Genomic DNA, 21,361 nt, shown 5'->3' with positions numbered 1-21,361 from the left:
ACAATTTATTAATTTATAAGTATAGATATTTTATTGAAATTGCTACGTTATTTTAAAATAATTTCTGATAATGGTACATGTCAATTTTAAACATTGTAATTTAAGTGAATCCAAAAATACTGAAATCCATTGCATTTTTCTTGGATAAGCCTCGTTTAATAAGTTCATATAAAATGTATAGAAATTAGGCAACAAATGAATTTCACTCGATCAATATATTTTATGTGAATCAGTTATTAAATTCCTACAGAATGACGATATTTGACAAAATTAATATGGAATCTTAACACATAATAGACGCATAATAGCTTCGGTATACATAGATACAGAACTGTAGCGTTATGGTCTTCAGCTATCGGACAAAAGAAAAATTCAATACAAGCAAGTTTAGTGGTCTTTAGAGACGAATATAAAGGGTAAGTAGATGGGTGAAATATACAGGGTGGTTTAAGAATGTATCTAGAATTAGGGAGGGAAACGTAGTCAATTAAACAATGCTGGATATTGGTGAAATTCTCCCCAACCGTGCGCAGAAAATCTTGCACCGTAAATTGCACCATATTTGCATTACGATCTGTAGTCTTATGGTCAAAGACTAATATAACATATAAAATCATTACGCTACAGTTCTGCAGCTATAGTATACACAAAAAGAATGCTTATATAAATGCTGATAAATGTCAAAAACTAATTTTGGTTTAAAAAAAACATCACTATTTTTGTATAATGTAATTAAATGCATTTTTTTTCGCATGTAGATATATAAGGGGTATAAGTATTGTAACAAAATGTACAAATTCTCTAATCTGCATGCGTGTTAATCACACACGAGAACAGACGAGTCCATTCTATTAGGTCGATTCATGTAGATGCAGTTCCATTCGAATAAAATAAGTATCAGTATTTTTTTAATAACGACGTCTTATCAACCTTTTCATTGATTGCAGTATATACTTTCGCTGGTACTTTGAATGTGGTCATACACGGCTTTGATCAGGAGGCGATATTCATCCTGAAAAAAATAAAATCATCATCAACATCCTTCATGAAATTGAGATTGTAAAATTAAAGGTAAATGATAATGAATAGTACATGATCTTTCATAAATTATGTTCCACATTGCACTATTTTGTTCAGAAATCTACCAGGTTATCAATCATTTAGTAAATATTTTAATTCTCTTTTTTTTCATTATTATTATTTTATTACATGTAACGTTATTCTTGCAATTTAGATGTTTGGTATTGATGAGAAAGAAAAAAATGTTCACTTTGGTTATTGTCTGATATATTGATGAAATAAAACAGAAATTCGCACGAATGAAATTTTCGCACATAGGCAGTCTCGCATAATTAAATGAAAATAAAGATCTCGTGTAAATAAAGTGATTTTACAGTAACACAAAGACCACCATAGTCGTCCTAATTTTTATCATGATTTTCTGACTTACAAGATTTGAACATAACTCTGGTCTTCTAACTTGTAATTGTCTGACAGCTGTGAAGACATCCACACTATCATCCATGTTAATCTGTTGTATCACATTATGTAGGGCACAGAAAACTCCGCACAGGGACGCCCCATCACTAGAGAAATAAAAAAAAAAAAAAAAAAATAAGTACATAGCAGTAAGAAATATTTCATAGTTTTATTTAATCAACAACATTTATATTTCTCATCAGATTATATCTAATACAGGTACATTTTTTCTATTTTTCACTATACCCTATTAACACTATATAAGTACACTTTATTGAACTTAGCATACACAGTATTTGAAATTTCAAGTTGTAACTAAAATATTTTTGATAAACATAGAAACAATCTATATTTGAACACGATAAGCAATAATCATTTTAATATTATAAACAAAATAAGAAAACAGAAGACCTGCTGACAACTGTGATAGGGTTTTCCGTTTCAACGCCTAGTGTGGCAGAAACTAGACTCCGAAGTTGAGAAGTGTCCAGAGTTGTCCCTGAAGTTTTTATGCTGACTTTTGGTTCAATTATTGTTATGGGATGAGCCTCCATTTCACTCTAAGAAAATATTCACATGATGTGACAAATATGGTAAAGATGTTATTTAAAAGAAATTAGAATTATTGACTAAGGAGAAGAATTACTTCTAAACAGAAAAAAAAAAACAAATTTGAGAATACATATGTTTAACAAACAAACAGTTCTTTTTCTTTTTTACATTTTGATGCAGGATGTGAACAACAGTGGTGTTGAAGTCATTTCCGGATTTTGATTGACAGTGGATGGTGAAAGGAGGAATTGTCTTGGAGGAGGAGGGGCTTGGAAACCACGCCTTACTCTTCAGAAAAAAAAGTATTGCGTAATATACACATGCACGATCAACAAACTAAAAAAAAAAATGAAGACTCTATGGTCAAAAGGCATTATGTATCTATAATGTTGATTTTTATTTAAAATAGTCCATCGAGAAACGTATTTTTTTTTTTAAATACATCTGTATATGTATTTCGTACACATTGTATATTTGAAGAAGATTTTTTTGAAAAATGCTTTTGCATTTCAAAAAGAAGAAAAAGAAAAAGAAAGCCGTTGCCTATTCACAAAATAGAAGTCATGAATTACAACGAAACATAGTCTAAAATAGAAGGAAATAAAAGAATATGTCAACTTTAGTCAATTAAATATCACACCGAGTCGATCTGGTTCAGGGGATCCATACAGACGAGAGTGTCGGACTCATGATCTGTGAGCAGCCGTAGAAAGTCTATAACGTCTTCTTCCTTCGGATATTGCGTTACAATAAATGCATTATTCTTGTTGTATGACTACAAAACAATAGAAAAAAAAAAACTTTATATTTCATTGTTGGTTAGGTAACATAGAGATTTAGAGAATCTTAATCAAACAACTCTATGCTATGTACACATTAAGAACATAAATCCTTCTGGTAGTCAGAGAGACGGAACGTAACTACAACTATGGACTTTTTAATATTCATTAAAAAGTGAACATTTTCATTTTTTTTTTTAATACATATTTTCTTCATTGAATACTTACTGGAGCGATGATGGCGTTAATAAAATTCCCCCTTTTAGGCACAACAGAAGAAAGATGTACGCTATATTTATCCACTGATGAAATACAAAAGAATAGATTTAAATAGATATCTTTTACACGTTTGTAAATTGTAAAGAAGATAAAATGCCAACCCTACATCGGTAATGCTGAAATCAATTTCTCATCAATCTTCAGTATATATATAAAAAAGTATTTCTTTTGGGTAAACTAACTTCCAAATTACTAAAAAAAAAAGAAATCAGTGTGAAATATATGCATTTCATAAAATTTACTTACAGGGCAATACACCGTTGAAATAAATGTCTCCACAGCTTTCCTTGGCTAGCTTGAAGTCTGCGTCGCTGTATGTGGGTCGTATCTTCATCAGAAGCTGATTTAACAAGCAAAAGAAGAAAGTTATCAATACCGTAATATAAATACATTTTTTTTAATTTTACTTTTTTTCAGCATCTTTACACCAAGAATAAGAAAGAGTTAATGTCCCAAAAGGTAATAGCAAGGTTGAAATAAAGTCTGTCAGACTGACAAGCAAAAGCGTATTCCATCCAAAACTGATCATCAAGTTGAAGGAGTTACGCTTAAAGAAGTGTACATTCTTAAAAAAAAAAATACTTTTGGGGTGTTGTTGAAAGTAATTGTTCATAGATATTTTTAATTTTTTAACGTTACTTTTTCAAAAGCAAAATTTTCAATGGTAAAGACAAGTAAAAAAAAAAAAAGCAAAAATCTTTTCTTTTTTTTTAATCGGGAAAAACAACATTTATCTCAAACACTGAGTATTCCTTCCTTCAGTCTAAATAGAAAAAAAATCTCCCAGATCAAAAGGGTACTGAACCTGTTTTCACTATGAACTTTTTTCAATTGCATCAACAAAGTATTTCATTTTTCTACCTCCTTAGGGGACTTATCCTGTACCAGAGAAGCAATACACATTGTCAATAGTGCATTCAAATTTTACAGTTCTGACTTACAGAAATGGCAATGATGTTAATGTTTTACAAGAAGAAATAAATGTACGGTCTTTCTTTTTACCTCATCGGAGTTGCTTATTCTGCTTTTACAAGAAGCAATACAGTAGCACATTTAATAGAACTGGACAATTTCGATATAGATAAATAAACATTAAGTGAATGACCCTCAGAAGCTAGAAACCTTTTTATGATGTTGAAGTGAGCACCTTGAAGAATTAGGTTTTTAAATTATCTTTGGACATGGAGATGTTTGTTAATGAATTTTCTAACTAAAAACTTTTTGTTCCAAGGATTATTCATTTAAGTTTGATTGAATAAATCTGCTAATCCTACATGTAACCCCTTGCCGCAGTATAAAAAATAATCAGTGATGCTGAGCAACCATTGTTTGTGCAGTGATGTGCCTAATTGTGCAGTTCTGATTTGGAGACATAAAAGAAATTAATCATTTGTGATTCAAAGTCCTTTAATTCAATGGAAGTTGAAGAGTACTATGTGATTTATGATTTGTGATTCAAAGGCCTTATTTTTTTCCCCCAATTATCAAAAAGGCGCTATTTTTAAAATTTAGTTTCCAAGCAATCACAAAAAATATGTACCTGAAATTCCTTTTGAAGTGCACTCTGATTGGCTGGTTTGTCAGTTCTCTTGGTTTCAGCCGTTTTAGTAAATTCATCAACGGTGATGCTGTTAACCGGGGATTTAAATATTTCATTTAAAGCAAGAAAAATGGTCATATACTGCTCCTGCAAAAATAATTAAAATATACATTATTAACAAGGACACCGCAAGGCGGAGCATCTCCTTGCGAAAGAGCACATCTATAAATCATGGCAGCATTCGAGCCCGATGCAAATTACGTCACTTCCTCTACGCACACTTCAATTACGCATAAAGGAACAAACTAACGCACCCTCACACACACAACAGCACGTTATTAAACCCCCTGCCTTTTCGTTAATACGGGATCTTGTTTTATACGGTCTTATTAGAAGGACTGTCTCCACGTCTCGCAGTGGGACTGGAAAAAGTAAGGAACAACTTACTCCGCGACTCTAGAGCCAACGCTCTAACAACCGAGCCACGCAGGCGACTGAATTCAATACTGAAAAATTTATTGTTTGACATTTTTGAGGTTGATAAGGAAAATAAGAATAGATGAGAAACATAACAAGGGCATCGCGAAGCGGAGCATCCCCTAGCAAAAGAACATTTTTATACAGTTAATTCAATGGAGCATTCTAAGACATCGAGACATCGATCCTCATGCAAATTACGTAATTTTCGTTACGCATCAAAGGTCAAATAACGTCCGTTTCGCACAAATAGACAACTCACACACACACACACACATACACACACACACACACACACACACACACACACAAGCGCGTAACTATGTCCCCTCCAACTACGCTGCGCAGGGATAATAAGAGAAACAATATGAACAAAATAATTGTAAAAGAGAGACTAACATATGTTTGGACCATATTCATTCTGTTTTCTCTCATCTTTTTGACATATTCTGCTATATTGACTTTCCCTGTCCTTCTTCCAATCTGGTTAAGTACGTCGAATGCTATGTATGTCCCCGTCCTTCCTATACCGGCACTAAAGTAAGGAAAATTTTAAGAAGACAGATAGGTATAATGTTTGTTTCACACTTAAACCGATGTCAGTAAAGCTTGTCTAAATCACATTGTGGTTTTTGAGTATCAAAGCTTCAAATTAAAAAAAGAAATCCTTCCATTGAAATAACTTTTAGAAATATTTTTGTAATATGTCAAATACAACACACCATTAAATCAAACCTTTGAAATTATTTGTGATTTTGTATTGCATTTCTTCTTACCTGCAGTGCACAACTGTTGGGGAGTTTCTCTGACTGGCTTCTGTCCTGGTCACATGATCAAGGAAAATAACAACACCAAGGGGGTCTGGGGTACCGTGGTCTGGCCAAGCAGTATAATGGTACTGGGTTACTAGACGCTTGCTCTTCGTCTAAAACAATGTAAAATATTTCGAGTAACTAAGTCTAGTATTCCTAATAAGGGCTCTAATTGGCGACTGATTTAGTCGCCATAGCGCCTAAAAAAATTTATTTGCGCCTAAATTTTTCCCATAAATCGCCAAATTGGCGACCATTTAAATTGACTTATCGATCGTAAAATCCGGAAATTATCACATATAAACAACTTTTCTGAAAAAGCGAAATGAAATTCAAAAGAAGAGGAAATAATTTTTAGCAATGGACATGTCGTGTTTTCTTCGGCACATCAATGGTCCCAATATTCTATTAACTTTTAAAGTTGGCGTCTTCGAAAAATTGCCTAGCGACTAAATATTTGCATTAGCGACTAATTTTTTTCTTATAAGGCGCCAGTTGGCGCCTAAATTTTAGAGGCCATTGAGGCCTGCTAATGTATTTCAATTTCTTGGGATTGATTAATCGCTACGGAAAGATAAAAGAACTTGTAAAATATTTTGGAAAAAAAAAAGAATATTATTGAATTTCGCATCTAGCTTTCAATACTTTTAGCTAGAAGTATTTAGGGCAAAAGGGTACATGCTACAATAAAAAAAAATCCGGATGCATACATGTAGATTATCATGCATATTTTGACTTATTTTTAGAAATTTTGCCAATAAAATGTTTCTTATATTATTTATTTATTTATTTCGACCTTTTAAGTTATTATTCTTTCTTCCTTGTGTTATTACTTTCATAAATACGCATATCTGCCTTATAGGATATTACTGGGATTTATCGAATGAGAAATAAAACGTTACTCTGCTTAAATTATTTTGCTTACTTAATCCTGTCGACTGCATACAGTAATGAACCGGGTCTTAAAATATAAAATCTCAGCATTTTATCAATTATTTAAGACATGAATTTGGATAATTTATTGGAGAAGTTATTTCTAATGGCGAGCGTTTTGGCTATAAAGAAAATTTCATAGAAAGATCTAGTCTCACCCATCATAAGCAAAAATAACAACCTCCTATTAAACATTACATATCGCTTTACTGGGTTGAAGCTTCTTAAGGTCTCTAACTATCATGCGACATTCCTAAAAATTCCTAAATCAATTAATGAGGGAAAAAAACGTCATGGTGAAATAATTTTTCTTTATAAACTTACCTCTTTATGGTATACTGTAAACTTCCGAATTATGTAGAATGCATAGTCTTTTTCTTCCATCATTTTAACCGACACATTTCCATAGCTAATGTGTTTGTTTGCATCTGGCCAATACTTGGTACATTTTGTCTTTTAGTTGATAAAGAAATAATTAAAAGGGAAACACACTTCAAATTAGATTATTTTTTTTTTGCATATTACACCTGTATTGTAAATGTTATGAGTATGTTAATATTAAAATACAAATTAATTTCAAATGCACTTTACTTTAGTCCCTTCCTTAAGGTTGGTCAACATAACAATGGTTGTCACGTGTTCTTGCCAAATCATTATCCAGAAATCAACAACTGTGTTTTGTCTCGGTCCTAAAGATAACACATGAACATTGATATTATTGATATCATTTTTGACAGATTGTGAAAGTAAGCCGTCAAATTTTACATGTAAACAAAAGGTTTGTTTATTTTATATCAAGTTTGTACCTTGCGTGGCAATATATTGCTTATCTTTTTCTGAACCCTGGAGTTAAAAAAAAACACTATATGTCTTTAATATCTTAATCTATAATATGGTCAAATATATAATACATGTATGAGAATATTTCACTCAGACTGAGCAAAATTGCACAACTTAAAAATAAATTACAGAACAAGCTTAACACATATTTTTTTTTATTCCCTGGATTTTGAATACAAGGTGATTATGTTTTGTCAATGATCGATAGGTTTCGTGAGAGAATATTCATATAATTTTTCTGATATAAAAATTCTGATATACTTCTATGTAATTGGCGTTTATGTAATCTGATCCAGTCCCTGACTTCAATTTAACTCGTGAATGGTCATCTGGATAAAAGGAAACACTTACAGTTTAAGTATTTAAGTATACGTTTGGCATAAATACAAAGCAGATAACGTTTGAGTAATTTTAAGTTAGTTCACATTACGTTTAAAAAAAAGGTTGATAGCAGAGGCGAAATAAAAATAAACTGTATTTATTGTTATCGCTATAAACAATCTGTATTCACTCTTTCTTGATCGGTTAATACTTACAGGGAAAAGTTGTCTTAAATCTATTTTTAACCATATTATCTTCGCTCTTTCCAGCGTCGCACTTGTATCGTTCACCGTACGGTAATGTCTGTAAGTATATTTTAAGAAGACGCCATGAACGTATCATCTTTGTTCATACTTTAGGCATTTTTATTTCATGCATTTCCCTTGTACTTTCTCCTTAGAAAACGAAATTTACAATCTCTTTATGCTTTGAGATTTATAAAATGAAACATAAAGAATTAATCTTCATTTTATTATTATGAAAAGGCGGAATGAATGATATTTTCAGGAAGGTAACAAATAAATATTTTTCTATCATGTTCCCTGTGCGTGCTCACCGCATATTCTTTCTGAAAGCCGTCATCTCCATTCATTCTATTTTCAGCAATAACCGATTCGAGCTGGTTTAAAGGTATTTCACGAATTATTGTTTCGTTTGCGTAAAAATCTCCATATGGATTTTCAGAGTGTATTTTCTCATCGTCATCTAATTCAACTTCAGCATCATCACTCTTCTTGTGGTGTATTACTGGTTTTTCATTATTTGTTTCCAGGTATGTATTTTCACCGTAAGAGGGTGAAGCATGTTTAGATTCAAGGCTACTGAAGTCCGATTCAAAAAATCTCATTTTGGCTGAAATAATGAATAAGTATGTTTTCATAAACCTAGTCTTTATCCCATGTTTACCCCTTTATCCCGTGGATATGACTCATTGGATATTTTTTTTCATATCCCACAGTTAAATGCAGTTGTGACGTCACAATGGTTTTTGCGTTAGAGTGATGAAGTAAAATAAAGTGGAGTCCTATATAAAACACTGTAAAACATTGATTGTGAAGTATTAAGCATGGGATAAAAAGAATCTCCCATGGTTTGTAGTTGGATATGACTTTTATCCAACTCGTTGTGTGTTTTTATCCCCTCGCCAAGGCTCGGGGATAAAAACACACAACTCGTTGGATTTAAATCATATCCAACTACAAATCATGGTAGATCCTATATTTATTGTATAATATTCAATATTAAAATTTGGCTTTCATCAAGAAAATATTTAACTACTCACAATCGCTGGTTCCTTTCTCTAGTCCAGTTTTTCTTTTAGTCTCATGTACACTGCGCCTTAATAAATGAATTAACAGCAATAGAAATGAATATTTAGATTATGAGAATACTGTAAATACAGTTAAGAAATTATCATATACAATGCATCATGAACACCATAAATTAAATTAGAAACACAAAAAGCTAACCTTCTGAAAGCGACAACCACAATCAATACAACTAAAACAGCAGTCACAAATCCTGCAATTCCGCCAATGATAATACCTTCATTATCATCAGTACTGGTCTGAGGTGAATTATCAATTCTTGTATCCCCTATTTGATAGAATTAGTTTATTTCGATTTAACCTGTGTTCATAAAATGTCTGAAATGAATCAATCCGCTAGACTTCCATTTGTAACTTTTAGATTCTGTACAATTTAATATAACTCTTTTATATCCAAACGTAATAAAGTTCTGCGATAAATGAAAGAAAACTAGTTACAAAAAAAAAATTTCCAATGCTAGACTTGTATAACCGGGTAAGAACAGATAACACGTGTTTTAATAACTTTTAAATGTATAAACCCAGATCATATATATCCTTTGGTTTGCTATTAAATTCATTCTTTAGAAATATTAATACTTGTTGTGCAGTTTAAATCTCTGTATCCTTTACTACATCCATATGGACATGTTCCGTTAATGTGATGACATGTTGTGTTCAGGCAATGACCACAAGGCAGATTACAGTCAGTTCCATACATGTTGTTACCGCACTCTAAATAAAATATAACTTTATCATTCTAAAAAGGTAAGATTTATTTTTTGTTACCATTAAAAATAGAATTATACACAGTTTTTCTGCGTCCTTAGCATCCTCCTATATGATCATAAATTGTCGAATTTCATGGAGATTATTACCATTATAGAATGTATTTATTTTGTAAAACAACAATTTTAAAAATTATTTATACATCTATTTATTGAAATGTACATTTATTCATTGATTGATTTATTTATTTTATTTTTCAAATGTTATTTTCATCGTTTTCATGATCATTTAATTTTTCTTTTTTTTCAGTTCGGTTATTGTACCACGGAAATATTTAGTGCTGGTAAACTGACGGAGACTGATAAATGTTACCATTTTTGCAATGCAGTCCTTCCCATCCCGGCTGACATCCACCTTCACATTCTCCTGTCGTTCCGTTGCATTTATTAGGTTCACCGCATTTGTCATTACAAACTTCTTCACAATTAATGCCGAATTTTCCACTTGAACAACCTAGTATGAAATGAATATTTCTTTTTTTTTTCTTTGTGGATATAATTAATTATAAACAATATAAAGGTTTGTCAATTGTTATTTTTGCATTTCTGCTAAAATTGCGTTAAAATCATAAATATTTTTTGTAAATAATGTATCATAATGCCAGTTACCAGTTGTACAAAGTTCTCCTTCAAACCCAGCGTCACACCCTTCAAGACATGAACCATTGATATGGTGACATTGTTTATATCCCAGACAGGCTCCACATCTCTGTTCACAGTCCTGACCATGTCTTCCGCCGTCACACTCTATATATATTAATGACACAGTAAGGATAATGACCAAAAATAATGGCAAAGCTTTTGATGTACTATTACAATTTTTTCTGTTATCTTTCGCTTACAAGACAATGGGAAAGAACAATGTCCGATATATAAACATCTGTTTTGAATTTGTATTTGGAAATATTGAAAAAGAGTATATTTTGTAAACAAACAATAACCAGAACAATAAATTTTTGTTTACTCTAGTGGCAAATTGAATGTTGTTAACATCATAATGAGCAATACGTAACTATATCTTTTTTAACTACAGATAAGAAAACCAAGCATTAATTTCAGCGACAACTGATGGTGACATAATGCTGTCTGGAAATCTTTTTATATATTTACGTCCTATATGTTTTCATCTGATGATTAAGTTTTATACATTATTACAAGAGGCCCATGGGCTACATCGCTCACCTTAGCACATTGGCTAGGAAAATGCACAAATCGCTTCAGTATTGAAAAGTTTAAAGGGAGGGGGCTTGGATTTTGAACTACTTGGAAAATGCACAAATCGCTTCAGTATTGAAAAGTTTAAAGGGAGGGGGCTTGGATTTTGAACTACTTGAGGATGCTTCCTTATCAATATAACAAATGGCTTTGCTGTTCTTGAGCAGATGATTTTTAAAGATTTTTTCCCTATATTTTCCCCTGTTAAAAATATGATCCCCCATTGTGAACCCTCCCTACCCCCCCTCCCCCATCATTTGAACAAACTTGAATCTACACTACCTGAGGATGCTTCCATATCAATAGACAAAACATGGCTTTTCTGTTGTTGAAAAGATTTTTTCCTATATATTCCTATGTAAAAATTGTGGTTCCACCCTACCCCTGGGGGTTATGATTTGAACAAACTTGAATCTACACTACCTGAAGATGCTTCCATATCAATATGACAAAACATGGCTGTTCCTGAGAAGAAGATTTTTCAAGTTTTTTCCCCTATATATTCCTTTGTAAAACTATTATCCCCCATTGTGGCCCCACCCTACCCCCGGGGGTCATGATTTGAACAAACTTGAATCTGCACAACCTGAGGATGATTCCATATCAATATGACTAATTATGGCTTTGTTGTTCTTGAGAAGAAGATTTATAAAGATTTTTTTCTATATATATTCCTATGTACAAATTTGATCCCCCATTGTGGCCCCACCTTACCCCAGGGGGTCGTGATTTGAACAAATTTGAATCTACACTATGTAATGAAGGTCTCACATATGTTTCAACTTTTTTTCGCCCAGTGGTTCTTGAGAAGATTTTTAAAAGTTACCACCAAATTTTCACGAATTCTTTATTATCTCCCCCTGAAAGAGGGTGTGGCCCTTCATTTGAACAAACTTGAATCCCCTTTACCCAAGGATGCTTTGTGGCAAGTTTTGTTGAAATTGGCCCAGTGGTTCTGGAGAAGTTGAAAATGTGAAAAGTTTACAGACGGACGGACAGCTAGACAGACAGTCAGACGGACAGACGGACGACGGACAAAATGTGATCAGAACCTTCGGCTCAGGTGAGCTAAAAATGTTAAGAAGGGGCTTTGGGTGCCAAATCTTTACTTGGCATTTTTTTTTCCCCTAAAGTATACATTTCTTACAAAAGACTTCGAGATTTTCTTTTCTATTTATTCGCAAATACTTGAAACGATCTATATGAAATAGATAAAAGTGAGTGTAATACAATACAATTTCAACATTCATGATTGTTATATTCAGAGGAAAATTGTCTCCATGTTCACTATATAGAGAAACAATTAATATAATTGATGATATCTTCTCAAAAATATATTGACAGTCATTTAATTTTCACTATTGACCAGCAAAGAGAGTTTTCCCCAATATTATTGACTTTGGTTTTCATTAGTTGATCGCTTTATTGTGACGTTAAGATGCCGTCGCGACTTTCACAAACCATAACGTAAGAATAAAATTATTAGGGATGCGCGATTTTATCGGTATACCGGTAAATCGCGATTTTTCATTGCTTGATACGTATCGTGATACGGAGACTAAAACACCGGTATTTGGTACATAACTATAAATTCCGGAAATCATTCATTTATTTGTTCAAACTATTGAATGACTATTATAGGAAGTGTAAAAAAAGGTTGAAAACAGTTAAACAACGGCATCAAAATATTCTATATATTAAATAAATGAAAATTTAAAAAGTAAAGTTATGTTTTTATAGCATATTTTTAAGAAATATGATGGAGATTCATTTTAAATTGTAGTAAAAATTGTGTGTAAAAGTATCACGATTTATTGTGATATTTTTGGGAAAAAAATCGTGATATATCATGATACGAAATTTTTGCCGATACCCATCCCTAAAAATTAAGGTATCACAACCATGGCAACAAGAGCACCCGCTTGCACTATCGTAAATGCGCATATGATAAATTTTTGAATGTTAATAAATGAAATCAAAATACAATATTCTTGATTTGTTTGTATTGTTTTTTAGTGGTTGCCTGTGTTTTCTGGTGGCACTGATGAATTATTGCCTGACGCGAATAATCTTTGGTCTGATCTGCTTCGGGCAATATTTCATCCCTAGAGGGCTAAATAATCAATGCTACCCTAAAACCCAGTCAACATTTGTACATGTATATCACATTCAGAAGATTTACGCCTTGGAGAATAATTGAAAAAATGCCTTCTATTTGTACATCGTTTACACATATTAATTGTAATTGTGACTGGGCTAAAGTTTTTTTTCGCAAACAAAGAGTAGAATTACCATCTCTGCAAAAGAGTCCCTTCCATCCAGGTTTACACGGAGATGTACATTGTCCGGTGAATCTATCACACTGATCACAGTTACTACACATCTGAGAACAGTTTTGTCCATGAAAACCAACAGGACATGCTGAAAACGAGCAAAGATTATCAAAATATTTTTCATGAAGAATAAGAAAAGAATGTTAATGTCTTTTATTGTGAGGAAAGTAATTGAGTCAATATATGTGCATGCATATATACACCAGCAAGAATAAAGTGTGCTATTAACTATACATATATAGACTTGTGGCAAATATTTCTTTCAAAACCAATATTTTGATCAAAGTTTCATTATTTCATTTATGTTTTCATTTTCCTTCCAGCAAATTTGTCTCATACATAAAAAGTTCGGATGTCTTTCCGTTTTCGGATGAGATCTCTCTTACATTTTAATGTACAAATTTATATACGTAGAAAGATACATAAAGGCAATGCGTGTTTTGTAATACTTTAAAAAATCCATGAAAAGGCGAGTAGGTTTATATTGTCAGTAATATTTATGTTCACGGAAATAATGATATGCACTTGATTTAAAAATAATAATAAGTATGGTCATTTTTTTTAAATGGGGTTTTTACCCACTCCCAAATCAGGGTGAAAAAGGGTGGGTACCCTAACAAAAAAATACTATAGTTCACTATAGTTTACTATAGTTAACTATAGTGAACTATACAGTGCAGGGAACTAATTTTGTTACAAAAACCAGCATCAGCATAAGCATTAGTAGCATCAGGATCGAGCTCGCATCAGCATTTAAAAAACAGCATTACCAGGATTAGCATCAGCAAGCAAAGGATAAAACCAGCATTGACCTACATAAAATCAGCATTATCCTACTAGCATCAGAAAATCAATGAGTTTTAATTCAGTAAAAAATTAAAGAAGAAAGAAAGAATATTGGTTAAAGTATTCACATTATTGATACATAGTGAGATATTATGATCAAATAATTGTAAAAGGCACTTTTATTGCTTTAAACGGCAATGCTGAAATTCATTATCTACTTCCGGTAGCATTGACCTAATTATAAAACAGCATCAGGATAAGGATAACTAGCATTAAATCAGCAAGCAAAGGAAGCATTCAAATCAGCATCGATGCTGTAACAAAATTAGTTCCCTGCACTGTAGTAAATCAAAGTGTCAAAGTGATCACTCTAGTAAATCGAAGTTTTCAAAGTGATCACTATAGTGTCATAGTGATCACTATAGTAAATCAAAGTTTTCATAGTGATCACTATAGTAAATCAAAGTGTCAAAGTTACCACTATAGTAAATCAAAGTGTCAAAGTTATCACTATAGTTAACTATTGTTAACTATAGTTAACTATAGTTAACTATAGCATTTTTTTGTTACGGTAGATAGTGTTTTTTCCGCATCTGACTAAATTAAGATTGTATTTAAATTAAATGATATAATTAAAAAAACAATATTCACGGAATGACAAATTTCAGAAACAAGACAGGATAAGACTCTGCAATTTTGTTAATTGAAAGGTAACTGAATTCTTCAAAAGGGTGACTGAATGTCAGAACTCTGCCATTCAGTAACCTTTCCAAACCTTTCAGTCATAATTTAGTTGACTGAATGGTATTGGGTCATCCTGTAATGAATAAAAAATATTCTTTAACAGCAGATTTAAAAAAGTTGACTCCGGTCATTTCTAGTCATTCTGTCCAAAGAGAACAAACAGTCGATTTTGAAATGATGAATAGCAACTTTGCAAAATAATTTAAAAAAAAGTATCTTTTGATTTATGACAGCTCTTACGTGTTTGGCATTTATCTCCATAAACTCCTACATCACATCCGTTTGTACAGCTTCCGTTGACATGTTGACACGTTCTTCCCTCACTACAGTTACCGCATTTCATAGAGCAGAGATGTCCATAAAACTGACTACTACAAGCTGAATTAACAATTATTGTTTCGATACTGGATTCCATAATCAGGAATGGTTCATCAAGTACATAACATCATTTTTTAAAATAACAATATTGCTGAAAAAAAGATACATGGTATGGTTCCTGAATTTTAACACAGACGTCTGAGGAAACATATAGGTAGTCCGATCCTTGGGTTCTGAAAATCAGCTTTAAGTAATTGAAAATGTTCACAAAAATGTCTCTGATTTCACATAGTAACGTGAGTTTACCCATGGAATTTCTTCAAAGGTCATCATTATAGTTAATTGTATTATATATGGAAATTATCAAATCTCAAATATATTTTCAGGAAATGCAAATAAAAACACCAGCTATGTATTTTCTAACTGAAAATTGATGAACAAATATAATTTAAGATAAAAAAAAATATAGGTATCCAGGCATTTGGAGAAAATTGCATCTTTTGTATGCTTATACAGTTTTTTAGTTCTTTTTACTTCAATTGTCATATAATACATAGTGTAAAAAGCTTGTGCTTTCATTGCTAGACATCACACATGACATCTAATTTCATATCATGCTAATAAGCAGTGTTATCAAATGCTACATTAAAGGAAATTCGATTTCTCTAAAAATGGGGTATAAAAGTCCACTTTTTACATGTCCGTTTCTAAGACTTCAAAGAACCTTGAATCATATTAAGATGCATAAAATGAAAATTGTTACACGAAAAGATCTCAATTCAAAGCTTCATTTTGAGATTCTTGAAATAAAATCATAATTTTAAGAGTTATCCTTCCTGGCTGAGGATCGGATATCCTTAAATTGAAATTCTACTTCGATATTTATTTCAATCTATCTCAGCTACAATTGTATGCACAAAGCTATTAATAGACAGATAACTTTAATTTTGGATTTTTTGTCTTCATTAAATCAGAATTTCATGAGGTAAAGATAACTATGTTTAACTTTATATTCGACCCAAAGTAACTTTATTTCTTGTTATCTATAAGAAATCCAAGTAAACATTCAAATGACAATTGAAGGGAAGATAACATTGACTACAAATCATTCCATTTGTTAACTTGCTATTTTTTTTTTCAGCTTGATGATTAAGTTTATATGATCTTTACAATATTGAAGAGGGAAGTTTGTTGCCCATTCTTCATTCTAATGCTTTTTTGTATGATTTAAAAAAAAAAAGAAAGATAATTTTTTAACTGATTTCTTATCATATAGGTGCAAGTGAACACATTGCTATTAAATATTCATAGAATATTTTCAGTCTAGCATAGTCTTCGTATACTCTATGTAGAGAAGCAGGCAAGATCTCATTTAGGTTAAACAATTTACAAGCAAGAAGAGTTTTCCCACACTATTTCTGATTTTGAATCGATTATTATATTGATTCATTGTGATGTATAAATGCCACTTCGAATTAAAAACATAACGTCAAAATAAATTAAAAAAGTGAACAAAATCAAACCAAAAAAAAAAAACTCGCAAGCATTACAGGGTATGTGTATCGATGAAAAAGTGAATATAGGAACTGTGATCGATCTCAAAAATCTATTAATACAAGTCTGTGAAGAGGCCATAAAACACGGACCAATGTGAATTCCAGAGGTGGGATCAGGTGCCTGGGAGGAGTAACCATCCCCTGTTGACCACCGTGACACCTATGTATTCATCAAGTAGAGGGTATATTTTGTAGTCAAATTTAGTATAAAAATATTATTTTATTTCACAAATGCATACAATAAAGTGCAAAAACACATCAGCAGTTGCTTCATACAATGTAAATTTACCAAAATTTTCTGCTTGTAATTGATTGCTGATTGAAAGGGAAGGAGAGAAATGGGAAAAAAAGAGGCAATTCATGAAAATCAGACAAAGCCTTCTTGGTATGAAAAGCCAAATTTCCCAATCTTTATCAAAATATTCAAGTTTACAGTTTTGAGTAGTAATATATTTCAAGGTAGAGAGATGACTTTTGATATCTATAAGTAGTCCATGAATTGATTATTTTTTTATTAAGACATCGCTTTTTGTATATGTAGTATTTAAGAATCAGGAATATATGGTACAAATTCTTACAGCTTGAATCAAGATAAAAGAGAAAGGATCTCTTTGAATAACAAATTCCCTTGTCTAACAAAATTCAAAAAATAAATTGATGAGATCTTGAACAATGGGACATTCCCACAGAATATGATAAATTTTCTCTTCAGTTGAATTTCGGAAACTGCAAATTTTACTATCTTTCATCCCCACTTAAACAGGAGTCCATTAGTAGTTAAGATATGATGATTAATCCTATATTGTAACCATTGTAGTTTTGTACTTTTAGTACCGATAAAACGTAACTGAAAAATTGATATCCATTGCAATTTAGACAAAGTGAAATACCTTCCCCATTTTGATTTGATAAAAGATATTACATTTTCTTCTTTATTTTACATAGTACCCTTTCTGGATGAACAAAATAATTTTATGTAAAATGGCCTAAGGTTCATTTCTTCCTTAACAATATCCTCATTTTTTAGACTGATTGTAATACGATTTTGTAAACCATAATATGTAAGAAATTTAGTTTTTAATGTTAAACTTATTCTGGAGATCTCGTAAGCTTAACAAATGCACCATTCCCATCAAGTAAATCATTGAAAAATATGACATTCTTTTTATACCATTCAGTGAAGAAATTAGACTTTTTTCCATTTTTTTTTTTTTTAAACCAAATTGGTTGAGTTACAAATTATTGTCCTGATTTTATCTCGAAAATCTCGGAAAACAATAAATGCATCTTTCCAAAAAAGGGGCTTCTTAAATGATGCATTAGATCATTGATGTAATCAGAATCGGTTTTGAACATTTTGTCTGAATTTACAGTTTCATTTAGTAAAGTTTTCCATTTTGAATTTTAACAGATTAGTAATCCTTTAATCCTATGTGATTTCTGACATTTGATGTAATTAATTATTAAAATCATTTTCAATCCTCCGCTTGGATAGTCTTGAATAGTTTGTTTTATTCTAATTTTATTCATCTTAGATTTCCATAAAAAATTAAACAGAAAATTGTTTAAATCTTTTATAAATTTGCTTGATGGTGTTGGTAGAGGGATAAAAATATGGTTTATTTGTGAGATAAAAAGGATTTTATCAGTGTAACCCTACCAATAGGAGTGATATGCCAGGAAAACGTTCTACTTTCCCACTTGAACGGTGAGCGAACGCTGAACGAACGCTGAACGAACGCAGAGCGAACGGTGAGTGAACGATGTGTGAACGCTGAACGCAACTTGGTGAACGATGTGTGAACGGTGAACGGAGAGCGAACGCAGAACGCGAACGGAGCGCAAACGCGAACGCAAAGTGAACGGTGAACGAACGGTGAACGCAAGATGAACGATATATTCGGAATGCCTCAGATCTTTTCCTTGCATTGAAACTATTTTATTGTTTTATAATGTCAGTTGCCAAAAAAAATAAATAAATAAATCAATCAATCAATCAATCAATCATTAATAAATAAGTAAACCAATAAATGAATGAATAATAAGTCAATAAAATAAATTTTCCAAAATTGTCCTGAGAAAGGCGATGCATGCACATTAAGTTTTTAATTACACGATTTTTATCGCATTAAAACATTGCAATTGTTGCAATTGAAGTATAAGAGATATATTTTTAGTTGGAAAATAAAAATGTTTATTCTTATTTGATAACAAATCAGAGAAAACTTCTGACTTATAGAATGAATTAAAGTGGTTGTAACATCCATTCATATATCTCCGTGTTAAGGCGATTTCGTGTAAAGTAAAGAAAAAATAATAATTACAAAGGTCAGTGGACGTTTTGCATTTTTACGCTCGTATTTTAAATTTTTAATACAATAATATATTATGTGTCATTTCTATTTTACATGATGATTTATCAGGCCCGCAGGAAGCAAATTCGGTTGGGGGGGGGGGGGGGGGCACAGCCATACAGTTTCAGTTGATAGTTGAGGGGGCACTACCAAAAATTTCCTGACAAGCAAAAAAAAAAAAAAAAAAAAAAAAAGTCATCAGACTTTTTATTGAGGGGGCACAAGCATATAGTATCTATGTTTACTATAGTAATGTATATATTGGCAAAATTATTGGGGAGGGGGGCACGCCCCCCCCCTTTGCCCCCCCCCCCGGTTCCTACGGCCATGTTTACTGAGCAGACTCCTACATTTATCTGTAGATGGCCGTGATTATACTCGGACAAGATAATACAAAGATACATATTCATATTATTTGTTATAAATTCAATTTTCAGAACCTGATATTCAAGTACCGGTAATATGCTCTTATAGTTTTTATTAAACAGACAAATATGAGAGAGAGAGAGAGAGAGAGAGAGAGAGAGAGAAAAATATTCCGTTTTAGCCCCCCTTCCCATTTCAGGCTTCACTACATATTTGTACCTATATCAAACAAAAACTCTGAAATTTTTTACTAAGTATATCAGACAGTGAAAGTAACTTTTTTTTTTAATCAACAAATCAAATCCATTTGTTTGACAGTCATACACGTTTTTTTATTTTCCTTCTTCAAGTTCAAACGAAGTCCATGTGCTTGTCCTGTCAATCAAAATCATTCGACACTGTGCAGGTGTGAAAGTTTCGTTACATCGAAGACGAAGTGCGAGTATTTCCAACAAGTTATAACATTTATTTTTATAATTTCTAGATTTGATTCCAACATTTGAATAATAATTGAAAAAAATACATACGGCATTAACACTTGAATTTGAAACATACTCTCTGCCAATTCCAAATACCACCGCCGAAACGTGTACATTTTGAACTACTATTGTTTTGTGACTTTTTTAGATGTCTGTTTGTTTTGGGACTGAAATTTTTGTTCTAAAAAAGACGTTAACTTTTTTTTAAAATGTTAATTAAAATATTCTGGAAATACAATACTGACTAAGTAACCGATTTAGGGGAAAAAGGGTGGGGTATTAATCATATCGAATGGCAAACATATAAAGTTACGGTGAGGAAAGATTTTTTTTCTCTATAACTATAGACTTTACATATTATAGTAGAGAAAATTCTGTAGTGCATTACATTTTAAATAAATATTTCCTTTAACCACACCATCAATTTAATTCGCTCCAAAGATAATAAATTAATACGATATCCGCAGTACTATGTATAACTATCAGAACTAGTTCTATCATATTTTCTGTAGTAATTGAAAAAAAAGTGTTATAAATAAATATTTTCGTAATTTTGCTGCGTAATTATTTGACTTGGATAATTATATCTCCATTAACGATTTGTAGTCTTTAACAAAACAACAAATTGTTGCAGTGCCTGAAGTATTTGCACATTGCCCTTAGTTAAATTTAATATTTCAGTATAGTTCTACATAGGTACAGAATGTGCTTATAACGACATTTATTTTCCAGAGTAATTTAATAAATAACCTAACAGCTAAGTTAGAATAATAAAAATATATATCGTAGATATTTTCCCCCATGAAATAATGATTCTTCAAACACGATGTGTAAGTTATCAAATTAAAAAACCTGTAACTCCTGACCTACAAAAAGATAAGTCCTTTCACTTCGGAGTTCCGAATGACAACGAAAACTGAACGAAGAGCGAACGCTGAACGCTTTGTGAACGGTGAACGCGAGCGCACGGTGAACGGTGAACGCAAAACTGTGAACGGAGAGCGAACGGTGAACGCACGGTGAACGAACAGTGAACGCACGGTGAACGAACGGTGAGCGAAAGGAAAAATGGGAAAGTAGAACGTTTCAGGGACTGTAATACC

At 31.9% G+C, this 21,361-nt stretch overlaps 2 protein-coding genes across 2 annotated transcripts in view; both read right to left on the bottom strand.

Moving 5' to 3' along the window:
• Positions 1–747: 747 nt before the first annotated feature.
• On the bottom strand, positions 748–10,040 carry LOC133174514 (receptor-type tyrosine-protein phosphatase epsilon-like). Its single transcript, XM_061309626.1, has 19 exons — positions 9,920–10,040; positions 9,482–9,608; positions 9,295–9,350; positions 8,569–8,864; positions 8,228–8,315; positions 7,953–8,020; positions 7,658–7,694; positions 7,443–7,540; positions 7,176–7,304; positions 5,883–6,031; positions 5,506–5,641; positions 4,630–4,776; positions 3,336–3,429; positions 3,039–3,112; positions 2,672–2,806; positions 2,200–2,319; positions 1,891–2,039; positions 1,451–1,586; positions 748–1,012 (listed from the first exon to the last, which is right to left on the bottom strand). Exons 1-19 carry the CDS (start codon positions 10,038–10,040, stop codon positions 935–937), a joined length of 2,238 nt encoding a protein of 745 aa, XP_061165610.1. The 3' UTR covers positions 748–934.
• Positions 10,041–10,382: 342 nt separating this feature from the next.
• The window catches only part of LOC133174513 (multiple epidermal growth factor-like domains protein 10), a 114,884-nt gene continuing 103,905 nt past the window's right edge, over positions 10,383–21,361 (bottom strand). Inside the window, exons 7-8 of the mRNA XM_061309625.1 lie at positions 10,717–10,854; positions 10,383–10,561 (exon numbers count right to left, since the gene is read on the bottom strand). Coding sequence (XP_061165609.1) covers positions 10,383–10,561; positions 10,717–10,854 — 317 coding nt within the window. The remainder of the gene's footprint in view (positions 10,562–10,716; positions 10,855–21,361) is intronic.

This window comes from Saccostrea echinata, unplaced genomic scaffold, assembly GCF_033153115.1.
Source record: "Saccostrea echinata isolate AGI-Se365-2 ecotype Australia unplaced genomic scaffold, CSIRO_AGI_Sech_v1 ptg000058l, whole genome shotgun sequence".
In the NCBI taxonomy this organism is placed as follows: domain Eukaryota; kingdom Metazoa; phylum Mollusca; class Bivalvia; order Ostreida; family Ostreidae; genus Saccostrea; species Saccostrea echinata.
The sequence above is the reverse complement of the archived record's forward strand: the minus strand, read 5'-3'. Positions and strand labels throughout refer to the sequence as shown.

Bases quoted from the DNA above. Each gene is read 5' to 3' on its own strand.
- LOC133174514 (XM_061309626.1), bottom strand. From the start codon at position 10,040: ATGTATGGAACTGACTGTAATCTGCCTTGTGGTCATTGCCTGAACACA. The intron at 3,113-3,335 runs GTAAGTAAATTT...GTATTTCATCAG, and splicing joins TTTCAACGGTGTATTGCCCT to TGGATAAATATAGCGTACAT. The intron at 2,040-2,199 runs GTAAAAAAGAAA...ATATTTTCTTAG, and splicing joins TTCACATCCTGCATCAAAAT to AGTGAAATGGAGGCTCATCC.